At 44.8% G+C, this 15,127-nt stretch overlaps 1 protein-coding gene across 1 annotated transcript in view; it reads right to left on the bottom strand.

Moving 5' to 3' along the window:
* Nucleotides 1-14,602: 14,602 nt before the first annotated feature.
* The window catches only part of CFAP45 (cilia and flagella associated protein 45), a 49,635-nt gene continuing 49,110 nt past the window's right edge, over nucleotides 14,603-15,127 (bottom strand). Inside the window, exon 12 of the mRNA XM_027840105.1 lies at nucleotides 14,603-14,812. Within this exon, the coding sequence (XP_027695906.1) occupies nucleotides 14,719-14,812 (94 nt within the window). The 3' untranslated portion in view covers nucleotides 14,603-14,718. The remainder of the gene's footprint in view (nucleotides 14,813-15,127) is intronic.

The raw sequence follows: 15,127 nt of genomic DNA, 5'->3' as shown, positions 1-15,127 counted from the left end.
GGATGAGGCTTGAAGGAAGCCAGAGAAGCCAGGAGATGGTGATGAGGAGGGAGAGACTTCCCAGGATGGAGGACAGCTAGTGATATCCAATAGGCATTTGGAGAGAGCACCTTCCTAAAGTCAACACAATTCTGAGGTTGATAAAGAATTCGTTTTCATCTGTGTTGGTCCAAATGTCTAAAAGAAATATTACTGCAGAGAAAATATAAATAACTGTCATCTAATATGCCAACTTTCCCATCTTTATAACATCATTATGAGGAAATCTACAGAAGTATTTAGGGCATCCTTGATGAATATTTGAGAACAGAATAGATAAACTTTTGCAAACAGTATTCTCTGTCACACCACATCTTTACAGTCACACATTTGACTAAAAGATCAAGATAAGGTCTGGGCCTCCAGTTCTCTCCATTTCTTCTAAGTCTTCTACAGCCTGGATTCCAATTTCATCCAACTGAAATTGCTTTCTCCAAAGTTCTCCAAAGACTCCTTAATGGCTAAATCTAATGACCATTTCTCAGTTCTCATTCTTCTTGACCTCTCTGCAGCCTTTAAGCATTTTGACCACATTCTAGTACTGGACATTCTCTCCTCTCTGGGTTTTTGTGACTAGTCTCTCTTGGTTTTACTCCTAGTGACGTGATCCTTCTTTTGGGCTCTTTTGCTGGACCTTCATCCATATCATGTCCACTAACTGTTGGTGGAGACACCCACCAAAGCTCTGGCCATAGGTCTCTTTTTTTTTCTCCCTAAATAATCTCATTTGATCTCATCAGCTGTAATGGGTTCAATGATCATTTCTATGCAAATGATTCCCAGATTTATTTATCAAACCCTAGTTTCTCTCCTGAGCTTAAGTCCCACATTATCAACTGCCTACTGGACATTATCAAAGAGGTATCCCCTAGACATCTAAAACTCAACATATCTAAAAAAGAATTCATCTTTCCACAAAAAAGTCCCCATTTCTTAACTTCCCTATCACTGTAAAGGCCACCACCATTCTTCCATGCATTCATGTTTGCAACCTCTGGTAAGTATCCAATATTATCAAATCATGTCATTTCTTTCTCTATAACATCTCTTTAACATGTCCTCCACTCTCTACTCATACAGTGACTCTCCTTGTTCAGATTCATATCTCCTCTTTCCTGGAATATTGTAATAGCCTTCTAATTGGCCTCCCTGCCTCTATTCTCTCCCAACTCTAGTTCATTTTCCACTTAGCTGCTAAAGCAATTTCACTAAAGCAAAGACTTGGTCAACTCCACAGTCTCCAGGATCAAATATAAAATCCTTTCACAACCTGATCCTTTCCTAATTCCTGATGCTTTTGAATCTTCTTAGACTTTGCTCCTCTTTCATCCATTCTTCACCCTAGCCATATTGGCCTATTTGCTGTTCCTTGTACACAAGACTTCGTCTTCCATTTCCATTCCTTTGCAGTGGCTGCACCCCATTCCTGGAATGATCTCCCTCCCAACCTCTGACTCTTAGAATACATGGCATCCTTTAAGCCTCAATTCAAGGGCCATCTTCTCTAGGAGAATGACCCCAATTGCCTACCATTCTAAGGTTACTTTCTATCTACTTTGTATTTTATCTTGTATGATTTATATGTTATCCCTACCATTACAATGTAAGCTCCTTCAGGGCAGGAACTGTTTTTGCTTTTTCTTTGTATCCCCATTACTTAGCACAGTACCTGACAAACAGAATGTGTTTAATAAATGATTGTTTCTTGATTGTTACATATGATATGTAAGTATTTATATGTATACATATGTAAATGCTATATATACATGTTATAAATGTGATAGAATGTAATCTGTTCGAGGGCAAAGATTGTTTCATTTTTTTTCCTTTGTATCTGCAGTGCTTAACACAGTGCGTTAACACAGAGTTGGCACTTGGTACTTGGTACTTAAAAATACTTGCTCATTGACTGATATATTTTGTTATATCTGACACTGCAGATAGACCAATGAACTGGTCCCAGAATTGAATAGGGAGAAGAGAGCAGACTGTATGCCATTTGGGAAACTATTCAGTGTGTTTTTCTGCTCCCAAGATTCTCTCTGAAAGAAAAATTTAACTTTTTAATATAGCAATAGTCTTCTGGTAATGCTCTAGGACCATGCATCATGGAATATCACAGTTTTCAAAGGACCAAAATTGCAAGTCACTCAAAGAGAAGTAGATAAAGAAGTAGAAGTACAGGAAATGAGCCGGTGACCAGGCCAAGATACATGATCAACAAGGAATTGCATACAGCAAGCAGTATAAAAGATATCATTGAGCTATGTGACCAGAAAAGGAGGTGGGCTATTCATAGAGCATGAGCAAGGGAGAACAGACACACAGGCCAAAAACTACACTGCTACCAGTGTTAGAGGTCCCGGAAAAGGGGCTCTTAATCTGTTTTGTGTCATGGCCCCCTTTGGCAGTCTGGTGAAGCCTACAGACCCCTTCCCAGAATAATGTCTTTAAATGCATAAAATAAAATACATATGATTACAGAGGAAGCTAATTAGATTGAATTATAGTTATCAAACTATTTTTAAACAAGTTCCTGAATCCCAGGTTAAGAACCCCTAGCCTAGAGGAAGATTCCTAGAACATTTGGTGAACTCCCATGGCAGATTTATGGAACAATGTGGACAAGAGTCATACAGATTGAAAGGATATAGAATGATTACAATCTACACCTCTGGAAAGAATGTCCCCATCACTGACATCATAGGTCCCTTAAAGCTGAAAGATAGGAGTGTTTAGGGAGGTGAAAGTCAGGCTGTCCTCTGCCCTGATCAGATCATATCTGTAGTACTGTGTTTAACTCTGTATACCCATTTTAGGAGTATGACATGCTGATGCTCGGAATTGGAAGTCTTTCATCAGAGGCAAGAGCACCACTTATTCAGGTATTATTGGGGATATTTCTGTTCAAATATGAATTGAACTAGATGACCATTGAAATTGCTTCCAACGCTGTGATTCTGGAGGAGAAAAACCATTAAAGGCAGGGGAGATTTGAGGGAATCCAGATAAGGCAGAGGCACGGGAAATGAGGAGGGCTGGAAGATTATATTACCTCCTCCTAAGAGCTCATCCATCTCCCCTCTTAACCCCCTGAAACTAAAGAGACTAGTGTCCTTCATAGTCACAACATATCAAACTAATTGTTACCACCCTCTACTCAGGAATCCATGAAAAGACCATGAATTGTTGGCGTGCTGTGCTCACCTGGAAGGCTGGGGTGGAGCATGAAGGTAAGGGAACCTTCTCCAAGTCCCTTTATCACAGATCCAGCTCAGAAGAATTCCACAGCCTCTGAGACAGTATCTCCTTCCTCCTTCCTTGTGTCATTCCAGCTACCTGGGGAAGACCTTAGCTTAACAAGGCCACCCACTGCACCCAAGGTCATCTCTAATTGTCCTGATCTATATCTTGCCACTGGACCCAGATGGCTCTGGAGGAGAGACCGAGACTGGTGATTTTGCACAGCCATGTCTCATTTAAATCCGATTCATTTGGAAGTCAAGACATCACCTTTCTGAAGTCACTGGCCCCCTTCAAGAACAAAAGACAAACAGCAACAATCAACAGCAGCAACAGTCTTCCAGCTAGTCCAGGGTCCATGTATCTTTCCCTTCAATGCAGTATGGTGAAAAGACTGGATTTGGAGTCAGATGACTTGGGATCAAAGCTAGGGGTCACTCCTCATTGAACTTTACTTTCCTCATTTATAAGTGGAAGAGGTTGGACTAAATGAATTGTAAAGACTCTACTAATATTATTCCAGACTCCAGTGATAAGGAAACACAAGACCAAAGATGTAGGGGGAGCGGGGAGGAGAGAGAAGTGTGTGATAAGAAACACACAAGTAACTAGCTATGGGACTTTGTGCAAGTAATTTTCCTTCCCTCTCTAGAAGCCAGTTTCTTCATAGTTAGATAAAGGGTTTAGAGGTGAAAAGAGTACTGGATTTGGCATCAAGGAAAAATTCTCTACTACTACAATCTATGTGATCTTGGGCAATCACTTCCCTTCCCAGGGAGGGGACTGGTCTAGATGAGTCGAAGACAATTCTTAACCGTAAGTCCTACGATGTCCTCCCTCAGTTTTCTGGACCCACCCCCACCACCTCAGCTCCACCTGCCAGTTCCAACCCTGACTTTCCTTAGCTTGCAGTCCCATCCTCTATCCCACCCATTTACTTTTCATAAAGATCGGGTAAAATACAGGAGTTCCTCAGGAAGACTCTAGGAGAGAGAACACATAGAGGTGCAGAAAACAGATCAACAGACACTGAGGAACAAAGGAGAGCCATAAGCTTATATTCTGGTACAACCCAGAAACAACTCTATCCCCTCCCCCCCAACTTCATTCTCATTGAGTACTAAATGTATGGTTTTCCAGGAGGCAAGAGGAACATCTTTCATTGTCTTCCACCTCATCTCAAACCTGTAAGGTAGAAGTTATAGGATGTTTTTACGTCTAGGGAAGGCATGATAGAGACAAAAATAAATTAATAAAACAGACAGAAAGGAAACAAGAGGGATAAAGAGGGCGGACTCCAGGCTGTTTGGCAGGAAAAGTCACTCGCTCAAAGGCTCTTTCTTAGACATGACTCATCCCCAAACCCAGGTTTGTGTGGGGAAGGAGGGTGCCCTATCTCTTTCCTCCCTGCCCTCAACTTACTCCTCCCATACCTCCCAACTCCTCCTATATGGATTCTTCCCTTCCCCTATTTCTTTCATACGAAATCTCCATACCTTCTCCTTCCACAGCCCTCCTTAACCTCTCTTTTCCTGGCTCCTTGAAGCTCCCTTCCCTGGACTTCCTCTCCCTCCAGTGCTCCCCAACATCCCTGTTGCCCAGGACTGTTATTTTCCACAAATTGTCCCCACTATTCTTCCTTTCCAACTCACTCCAGCTCCTAGTTCTTTTTTTAAAACATCCCCTTTCTCTACCTAGGCCCATGCCTCCCTCTCAGCCCTATTCCACATTCCCAGGCCTGAGCCCACATCCTGAAATTCAGAGGGGCTCAGGAGTGGGAATTGACAATTCAATGTCAAAACAGTTGGAGATGGAGGGATGGGACAAAGAGAATTGAGACTGATTTTCAGACAACAACCCTGAGCCCTTTGAGAAAACAAAAGAAACTTGGGAGACAGACAATCAAGTTGGGTATAGAACGGAATTCTGAGTGTAGAGAAATGGAATAATAGATACAATTAGGGACAGAAAAACCCCAAATGGTGCCACAGGGATGAAGTCAAGTCCTTTTTAGCTTTGAGGTCTATGCATCAGGCAAGACTAGGGTGAGTGAGGCGAACGATGTGGTTAGGGAGGTACAGTGGGAGGAGGTGTGAAGGCTGGGGTGATGGTTGCAGTTATATTGGGGTTGAGGCTAAGGAAAAGTTAAGGTCAAGTAAGGAAGAGTTAGAAACAGTTTCCCAAGTAGAGTTCCAATTAAGGAGACTCAGGTTGGGTTTAGAAAAAGAATTGGGGATGGGGGTTGGAGAGCAAGTTAGAAATCAAGGCTATTGGGGGAAAATAAAACACTAAATGAATAATTTCTTAAAAATCATGGTTAAAGAGTTAATATTGATGTCAGGATTAAGTAGTGGGAGCTGAACTGCAGCAACAGGCTAGGAGCCCAGATTCCCTAGGATACCTGGGCCAAAATGGCTGCTTGGGCCAGGCTGAGAAAAGCCTATGACTCCAGAAGTGACCTCTCATCTGCTCCAGTCTCTAGGGTGTTTTGGGGCCCAGCAGGATACAAGGCTTTCCCTTCTCTCTCAGTCACAATCTCAAGGTCTCTGGGTCCTCATTCTTGTCTATCCTAAACCTGGTATTTACTAAGCTATATTCACAGGGAGGACAGGAATAAGATCTCATGATATACAGGGAAGAACATTGAATTGGCAATCATAGAGTGACAGACTCTCTTAGGAGGGAAGAGCCAGTCCTTGAAGCCAGTTCTCTTGGGTCAGCTTCCACTCTCCAACACAATGGTCCTAGGTTTGAATCCTGGCTCTGCTACTTTCTTTCTATGTGACCCTGAGTAAACTCTTTTTTTTTCTGGGCCTCAGTTTCTTCAATGTAAGATGGATTCATGAGTTCTTGAAGATCCTTCTGGCTCTAAATCTTGTGCTTTTTGAGAACTTGTAGTTATGGGAACGCAGTTAGCAGATACTGGGCCTGGGGCCAGCAGCCACCTTGAGAGCTAAGAAGGATGTATGACTGGATTGGGAGACTCCCCAGTGAGTTTTTCTGGATCCAGTTCTATACCCCTGGCTCCATGTTTATTTTCCCTGGTTGCCCTGGATCTTGGATTAGGGGAGGGAGGAGCTGGGGTTGGGACAGAGCCAGAGGAGGTGGGACCAGGAGTGGGGCAGGACTATGTCAGGCTGGTGGATGGTCCAGATATTTGCTATCAGTCTGGATGAGTTTGTCAGGCCTGGCCCAGGGGACAGAGAGGGGGCTCTGGGGTTGCTACTCACATCATGAGGGGCTAACAGTCTGGGCAAAGCTAAAGGCAACCAAGGCTCCAGGCAATGAACAGAGGAGGGACAACTGGACCTGGGCATTGGGGACACTGCAAGAGGACATCCTAATCAAAGCAAGCTTCACCTTTCATAACACTTGCTTACAAAGCATTTCTCTCATGATTATACTGTAAATTAAGTGGCACACATATTCAATTTAATTTAATTCTACATGCATTTATTAAATGCCTATTATATTCCAGGCACTGCACTAGGCACTGTGGATAGAAAGACAAAAAAATTAAACAGCCCTTGCTCAAAATTATTAACTCCCTCGTATACTTCAATGAATCTGTGACCTGACAGATATATGCCCTCCAACAGTACAGATAACAACCCTTCTCACCCTGTGCAAGTCTTATCCAGTTCTCCCATAAGTCCTCCAAAAGGGGTCCACCCCACCTGTTATCCCTTGATACATAACCAGATCACCTCCATTTTCAGGGCATAGCTTTTACACCATTTCTTACGTGTAATTCATTGTTGATAATAGGTTGCAGCACATCCATGCCCACCATACCCCTCTTTTGCCCTTTGAGTGACCCACAGTTTTGATTCTTTGGATATTATGACATTATGTGGTTCACAACCATATTATCTGATTTAGTGCCTTCCCCCATTTTACAGATAAGAAAAATGAGGCTTACTGAGGCTAAGTGATTTGCCTAAGATTACACAGCTCACAAGTGTCAGAAGTGGGACTGAAACCCAAGTCTTCTGACTCCAAGCCTTGAGCTCTTTCCACCATGTCACAGTAGCTCCTAGTCCCCATTTGGCACACTCATCTCACCCAAAGCAGCCTGTTACTACCAGCTCCCCTAAGAAGAAGAGACATACCGACAGCCGCTCCTCAATGCAAGGACAGAGGCTTTGCAGATCTGCAAGGGGAGGAGGAGACCTCTGGGCTCCTAGGGGCTCAAGAGCAAATAGTCCTTCTTCCATGAATAAGGTGGACAAAACTTCAGGGCAATTCCCAGAATAAGGGAGCAAAGCTATTCTCTACCTTTGCCCCACTCACTTTCTGTTCCTCATTACAATACTCTTTGGTGGCAATTCTCAAGTTTCTCTACAGAAAACTCTTTCAGGATCTCAAATGAGATCCCTGCTCACAACTCCCCTAAACTTTATGACCTCCTGTGAAAATGGGTATTCAGGGGATAGACAGCCTTTTCTGTTCACCAAAAGGAAATCAGTTAAGAATCCATTAGGCAAGACTGGCGTTAGGCCACAAGAAGAACTTTGCAGGGCTATAGAACTGAATGAAAGGATGAAATGTCCATCTTGGAAATTATTTTAACCCAGATATTAATGGTAGCTAGGGAAAAGGCAGATAGGTGAGCATAGGGACCAAAATGTCAATAATACTTTAAGTGAGGGCTTTATGGGAACAGCATGCCCTGGAGTATGGCTTTGGCATCTCTTTCATGTGGGTTTGGTACAGAAGGGAAGGAAAAGGAGTCAAGGTGTCTATCAGTCTCCTACCTGTTGTGACCTATGATCCAAGCTAGTTCTCTCTCTCTCTCTCAATGTTCCCCAATATACTGCCCCCCCTCACAAACTATGCATGGAAAAGGGATTCAGGTGAAAACTATGAACCCTCAATGTGCCCGAGAGCCTTCTCATGACCTAGCTCCAGAGTCTTCCTCAATCCCAAGGTCCTCTCGGAGAAATACCAACAACTCCCCTGCTCACTCCCTCCTCCTCACTCCCAACTATCACTCATCCCAGCCCCAGAAGCCCTGACTGGCTTTGAACTTCCACAATCCCTTTCATGCTAGCCTAATCAAAGCATATTTACAGAGACCAATTAAATATTCAGTACTGGCACAAGTCACAGATGAGAGAATTAAGACATTTGGAGGGGGAAGAAGAGGGTGGTGACAGACAACTCCACTGAGTCAAGTGGAGGTCTTGTTCAGGCCACTGAATCACACCCCTGCCTGAGGCAGCGCCGGCTAGGCTGGCATCAGCTTCTGGAGCAAGAGTGCTGAGGCCCAGAGAATGCCTTCCAGCAAGGAGCTGGCATAGCACGAGCAGTAGGCACATTTCAGTAAGCAAGGCTGGCTCCCAGCCAGGACATCCGAGAATACCTACCTGAGACTATTGCTTATAGGTCAGACTACTGCCCCAAGATAGAGGCCAGCCACTAGACTTCCTAGCCAGAGTCATCCTGGACTGAGGTTACCCTAACAGGAGAATGGGGATGGAGACTTTAGGGACAAGGAGCAGGGGCTGGAAGATCATGGGCATGAAAAAGCAAGCAATTAGGATGCAAAATATCATGCTAAAAAGTTAGTGGCTCAGATGTTTTTGTTTTATTTTGTTTTTTGAAAGCTCCTCCAACTTTGCAGGGTTGGTGGACTTTGGTGAAAGAATCATGGCCTCTAAGCATTGGAAGGGCCCTCAGAGATCACCCAGTTCAACTCATACCTACAACATTCTCAAAATGTAGTCATCCAACCTCTGCTCAATGACCTTCGGTAGAGAGAGCTACTGCCTCCCAAAGCAGTCAATTCTACTTTTGGAAGACTAATTATTCAGCAGTCTTTCCTTACATACAATAAAACAAAATCTGCCTCTCTGCCACTTCATAGAATCATAGCTTTAGAGCTGGAATGGTCCTTAGAGGTCAAGTCCAATCCCTTCATCTTACAGATGAGGAAACTGAGGCAAACAGAGGTTAAATGACTTGCCCAGAGTCACACAGCTAGTAGTTGCCTGAACTTCTATCTTTCTGGCTCTACATATAGCACCATACCTACCACATCCCTTTGCTTCTCTTTTACCTTTGCTTCTAGGTCTATGGGACAAAAAGAATGATTCTTGATTCCTCTTCCATGTGACAGCCCCTCAAATATTTGAAAACACTTATCATGCCCACTCTACCCTATCCTTCTTCCTTCATCCATCATCCTTCCCTGCTGCCATCAAGTCTCTCTTTTTCAGGCTAACCATCCCCAACTCATTTAGCCAGTCCCTCTATTGGCCTGGTCCCCTTCCTCCAAATGTGCAGTACAAAAGTGGTGCTTTTGGACCAACAGGTTCTTTTTCTCCACTTCCCAATTCTCTAACCCACCTTCCTATTCCTAAAATCTTCCTGGGATCCCTAAACCTATGTATGTTTCCTTCTGGATTACTTTGGGGACTTCAACCTTAACAGGCTAAAAGTTCTCTCTTTTTTTTTAAAGAGTATTTTATTTTTTTCCAATTACATGTAAAGAAAGCTTTCAACATATATTTTTATAAGATTTTGAGATCTAAACATTTTTCTCCCTCCCCTGACAGCAAGCAATAGGTGATACACGTACGATACTATTAAATATATTTCCATATTAGTCATGTTGTGAAAAAAAGAATCAGAACAAAAGGGAAAAATCAAGAGAAAGAAAAAACAACAACAACAAAAGGTGAAAACAGGATGTTTCGATCTGCATTCAGACTCCACAGTTCTTTCTCTGGATGTGGATAGCATTTTCCATCATGAGACTTTTGGAGATGTCTTAGATCCTTGAATTGCTGAGAAGAGCCAAGTCTATCAAAGCTAATCACTACATAATACTGGTGTACAATTGTGTACAATGTTCTCCTGGTTCTGCTCACTTCACTCAGCATCAGTTCATGTAAGTCTTTCCAGGTTTTTCTGAAGTCCGCCTTCTCATCATTTCTCATAACACAATAGTATTTCATTACAATCATAAACCACAACTTGTTCAGACATTCCCCAACTGATGCGCATCCCCTCAATTTCTAATTCTTTGCCACCACAAAAAGGGCTGCTATAAATATTTTTGTACATGTGGATCCTTTTCCTTTTTTATGATCTCTTTGGGATACAGACCTAGTAGTGAAATAAAAAGTTCTCTTTTTTGTGGATGAAGGAAGAACCAAATCCAATGACATACTTGGAAACGGACACTGATCATCCCAAGGAATCCACTCCCATAACAGCTTGGCCAGGGCAGGTAAGGCACTGAATCAGACATCCTGGTGCCAGAGGGATCCAGATACTCCCTTCACAGCTCATCCAGCAGCATCTTCATGTTGGTGCTGCCAACAACAGTAGGCACCCAGGCCATATCTGCCCCCAGCTACAGACAGAACTTTCCCTATAATTGTCTTTACAACCATACCTGAGAAAGCCGGGGGGGGGGGGGGGGGGGGGGGGGGGGGGGGGGGGGGGGGGGGGGGGAGGTGGCACAAGAGAAGACACAATGTAACAAACCTGCCTCCACCCTTAGACTTTATTCTTGGCTTTGGATAGCATGCTAAATCTGAGACCCTGGGTTTCTCTAATATGTAGCGAACTGCCCCTGGGCCAGTAATAAAAATTTTTTTAAAAAAAGGATGAAACAGAGGCCAGTGTGAGCCTGAGGACAGCTAGATAGGGCCTAGGGAACAGAAACAGAAACAGACTGGGGGCAGGAGGCTGAGAGGAAAGAAGACGAGGAAAGGTAACCCGAAATTCACCCACATTAAACACCCAGATCATGTCTATGAAGAGACATTCACTTCAGCACTTGCTTTCTCTGCCCAAAGGCATAGATAGCAAAGAACAGAAGCACCTTAGTTTTAAAGCTCTAAGAGCTGCAGTTCTGATTTGCATATCACTTGGCAAAGATTACTACAGTGGAAAAATAGATTGCATCATAGGTTTTAGAGCTAAAAAGTTCTTTGTACGGCGTCCTACCCAGAGGGGAAGGATTCAAGATGCAGAATGAGACAGTTTTGTACATGGCCAATTCAGAAATTTGTTTTCTTTGTGCATATTTGATAAAGAGTTTTGTGGGGTTTTTTTCATATTGGGGGGAGAGAATGGGAGGAGAGAAAACCAATGCTGGAAAATTGAAAAGAGTAAAATAAAACTTACATTTAAAAAAAAAAAGTTCTTCATGATTTAAGTTCTTGACCTGGGATCTATGAACTTTTTTTTTTAAGGCAACTGGGGTTAAGTGACTTGCCTAGGGTCACACAGCTAGTAAGTGTCAAGTGTTTGATCTAAGGCCAGACTTAGACTCAGGCCCTCCTGACTTCAGGGCAGGTGTTCTATCCACTTCACCACCTAGCTGCCCCTGATCTATGAACTTTTTTTAAAAAATATTTTAAGTATATTTCAATATAATGTTTCCTTTGTGATCCTATGTATTTTATTTTATGCATTTAAAAATATTATCTGTGGGCTTCACCAGACTGCCAAAGGGGTTCAGAACACACAAAAGATTAAGACCCCCTGAGAATGTTTGCAAGTGATGAATTGGCCAGTCGGGGGTATTTTTCAAGTTTCTGAGCAGGTCTTGAGTTTTGGAAAGGATGCTAAACCCCCATATAAATGTAACCGGGGCTCCTTATGTTTGGAAGCCTCTGACCATGGGTGATATGTGCTGCCCTGGATTAACATTTTTCCTTTTATGCCTATGTTCCACCTAGAATGTAAATCCCTGGAGGCCAGGGATAACATGGCACACATCTTGAGACTCTTTCACAGTACCTTCTGCAAAGTAGGTACTCAAAAAATATGTGAGGAAGAGGAGGAAAAGTGAAGACACTTGGGTTCCAGTGCAAGCTCTGACACTATTAACTGGCCTTATGACTTTGGTTAAGTCACTTTCCTTGTCCAGGCCTCAGTTTTCTTATCTTTATAGATTATTTGTAATCATTTCTAAGAGCCCTTCTAGTTCTAATATGACTAATATCAAAATGCACAAACCAAGGCTCTTACCTCCTTTACCTCAGGGTTGTTGTGAGGAAGGCACTTTATAAATTCCCAGATGTGCTATCTATTCTCATAAATACCTCTAGTCTTCCCGTTCTCCCCTTCTCTTCCCCTAGAAGCAGCTAGAAGGTACAGTGCTGTGCCTGGTGTCAGGAAGGTTTTCATTCAAATGCAGCCTCAGATACATGTTAGCTGTGTAACCTTGGACAAGTCACTTAACCTCTGCCTCATTTTCCTCAACTATAAAATGGGGATAATAATAGCACCTACCTCTTGAGATTGTGAGGATTGAATGGGATATTTGTAAAGCGCTTGTCGCATGCCAAATGCTTAATAAATGCTTGTTTTCCTTTCTCCAGTTTCCTCAGTTAGCCTTGGGTCCCATCCCTATCAATATCTTGGTCTAGGATCCTGAGAAAAGAACCTTTCCTCTTCTTTTCCCTTATCCCTCACCATCTCCCAGGGGCGAGCGTGGGCCTAACTCTAGTTGTGAGGAGAATCTCCTCAAAATTAGGGATAGGCTTTGGGGGGGAGGAAGATAGAAGGAACCCCTGGAGTCTGGAGCAGAAACCTGGACCTATTGCAATCCTACCTCTTACAAGTTCCCAAGTTGGGACTATCGCTCTCCATGACTAAGACTTCTCTAAGGGATTCTATATATGGTAGAGATGGACTTCTCCTTGCCCCACTGGTTTCCATCCCATTCCCAAGATGAACAGGTTGGGGGTTAAGCTGAGCCTGAGAACAGTGTCTAGATCCCCTTGGCAGAATGAGGGCAGAGTTCCCCTGGGCCCGAGTGGGCACAGGTACAAGCTGCTGTACATTTGGCTGATCCTCAGAGGGATTCTTATGCCAGGATGCCAACAAGGGAAGGGGATGCCAAAAGAACCCCCAGGGATGTGAGCTACTTCTTTCCAAGGAAAGGCAAGAGGGAGCCCAAGGGAGGAAGGAGTCAACATGAAAAGGGTGAAGACAGATGGTGGTTCTGCCTTCTTCACTGGAGCCCAGGCAGGGCCAGGCCCACCCTCTCTTCTGCCTAGAGGAGCCCCAGTACTGTGCCTGAGGAAGTGGAAACACAGGAAGCAGCTTGCTGACTCTTGCTGGGCCCCATGAAAAGGGGACTCTTGCCCAGGGCCCTTGTAACCCAGCATCATAAACACCTAGGACGCACCCAGTAGCCGCCCTCCACCTTGATGGCTGCAGGGCCCATCAGGGGAGGCAAGGCTGGGCCCCAAACCTGGGAATGGAACTTCACTGGGTTGGGGGAGGAGGGAAGATGACAGTTCAGGGAGGGGGCCCCTCCACAACTAACTCCTCTTCCTCCAGGGGAGGACAGTCAGGCCAGTGACTCTAGCCCAGGTCTTCATGATATACTTATGGATCACGGGGAGCTGAGGTGGGGGATGGGTTTTGGGGGGGAGGTATTGATATTGATATTGAGAGATAGTGATATTAACCACATCCTAGAGTCAAAGGAAATGAGCTGGGGAGGGGTTGAAAGGCAAGGGAAGAGTGGCTCAAATTAAGAGTAGGCCAGAGCAGAGTGAGGAAAGCTGAGGCAGATCAGTTAGGCTGAGGGGAAGCATGTTTATTGGGGTGGACTGGATGTGGACTAAGGTAAAGAGAATGGAGGCAGGTAAATGAGGTAAAGGGAAGTGTTTGGGTGAGGGGGGGATGGGGCAGGGTGGGGTGAGGAGCACTAGGGCTCTGGGTGTGCCCTGTTACGGGGGACAGGGAGGTGGAGGCAATGTCTGTGTTGTGGTATTGCCTGAAGTTGAAAGGGCTCTGGCAGGGGAGGGCTGAGGGAAAAGTCAGGATTCATCCCCAACCATCCCAGATCACAGATGCAGTCTGATTGATGGGTGTGTACAAAGGGACAGCCCTGCCTTGGGCCAGGGCCCCTCCTCCCTGAGCCCTCTTCCCCTCATCCCTCATTCACACAGCATTTCCATCTCAGCTGCGGTAGCAAGCAGGGAACTCCACTGAGCGAGCATCCTGCCCGGGGAGGCCCTGATGTCGACATCCCAGAGGAATCAAAACTGCATCAGGGCACGGCTGCCCCTGCTCCTGCTGTTTCGCCCACACCCAGTACCACACATCACTCTCTCGGCCCAGTTGCCCATGAAGCGCTATCTTTTTCCTTTTATGGGGACCTCTGGGTTCCTCGGGTGTTTATGTGTGGGAGGGAGAGGGAAGACACAGAGAAGCATCCCCTTGCCACCGTGCTCTTCTACCCCCCTGGGACCTACTTTGCCCATCTCAGCACCTTCGCTGACGGGTACGGAACAACTTCAGGCGTCAGCCCCACCGAAAGAAAGTCAGGCACGAATCCTAATAGAAGAATAATGAATCCAATCTCTATTTGTAAACTCTCTGGGTTAGCAGCAATAGTGGAAACCAAGGGGCAAAGTCAAAGGCCAGCTCCTGCTGGGGGCCTAGGAAAAAGTCCATTCATAGCTCCTTCACTGAGCTCACCGAGGTGGCTGACAGAATATTGCCTTTTCTCTCTGCCTCAATGCAGTACTTCTCCGGGAGGCCCGTGGCTCTGTAGAGAGAAAGCCAGGGAGGGTCAGAAAGAGGGCAGACAACAAGGGGCCATAAACAGCAGGAAGTAGGGTTAGGAGCACACAGCATGCAGAAGATGGGGTTTGCAAAAGGTCCATCTGTCCATCAACAAGCACTGATGGTGCGCTATGCACCAGGCACTGCGCTACACACAAAGAAAGGCAGAAAGGCAGCCTCTGCTCTGAAGGAGCTCATGTTCTAATAGGGGAGACAAAGTGGAAATACATATGACACGTGCAGGGAGATGGAAGGGAACCTCAGAGGGAAAGGCACTAGCAGCAGGGGGATGGTTGGA

This window comes from Vombatus ursinus, unplaced genomic scaffold (assembly GCF_900497805.2).
Source record: "Vombatus ursinus unplaced genomic scaffold, bare-nosed wombat genome assembly UNPS02014838.1, whole genome shotgun sequence".
Classification (NCBI taxonomy): Eukaryota; Metazoa; Chordata; class Mammalia; order Diprotodontia; family Vombatidae; genus Vombatus; species Vombatus ursinus.
Note: the sequence above shows the minus strand (reverse complement) of the source record. Positions and strands in the feature narration are given on the sequence as shown.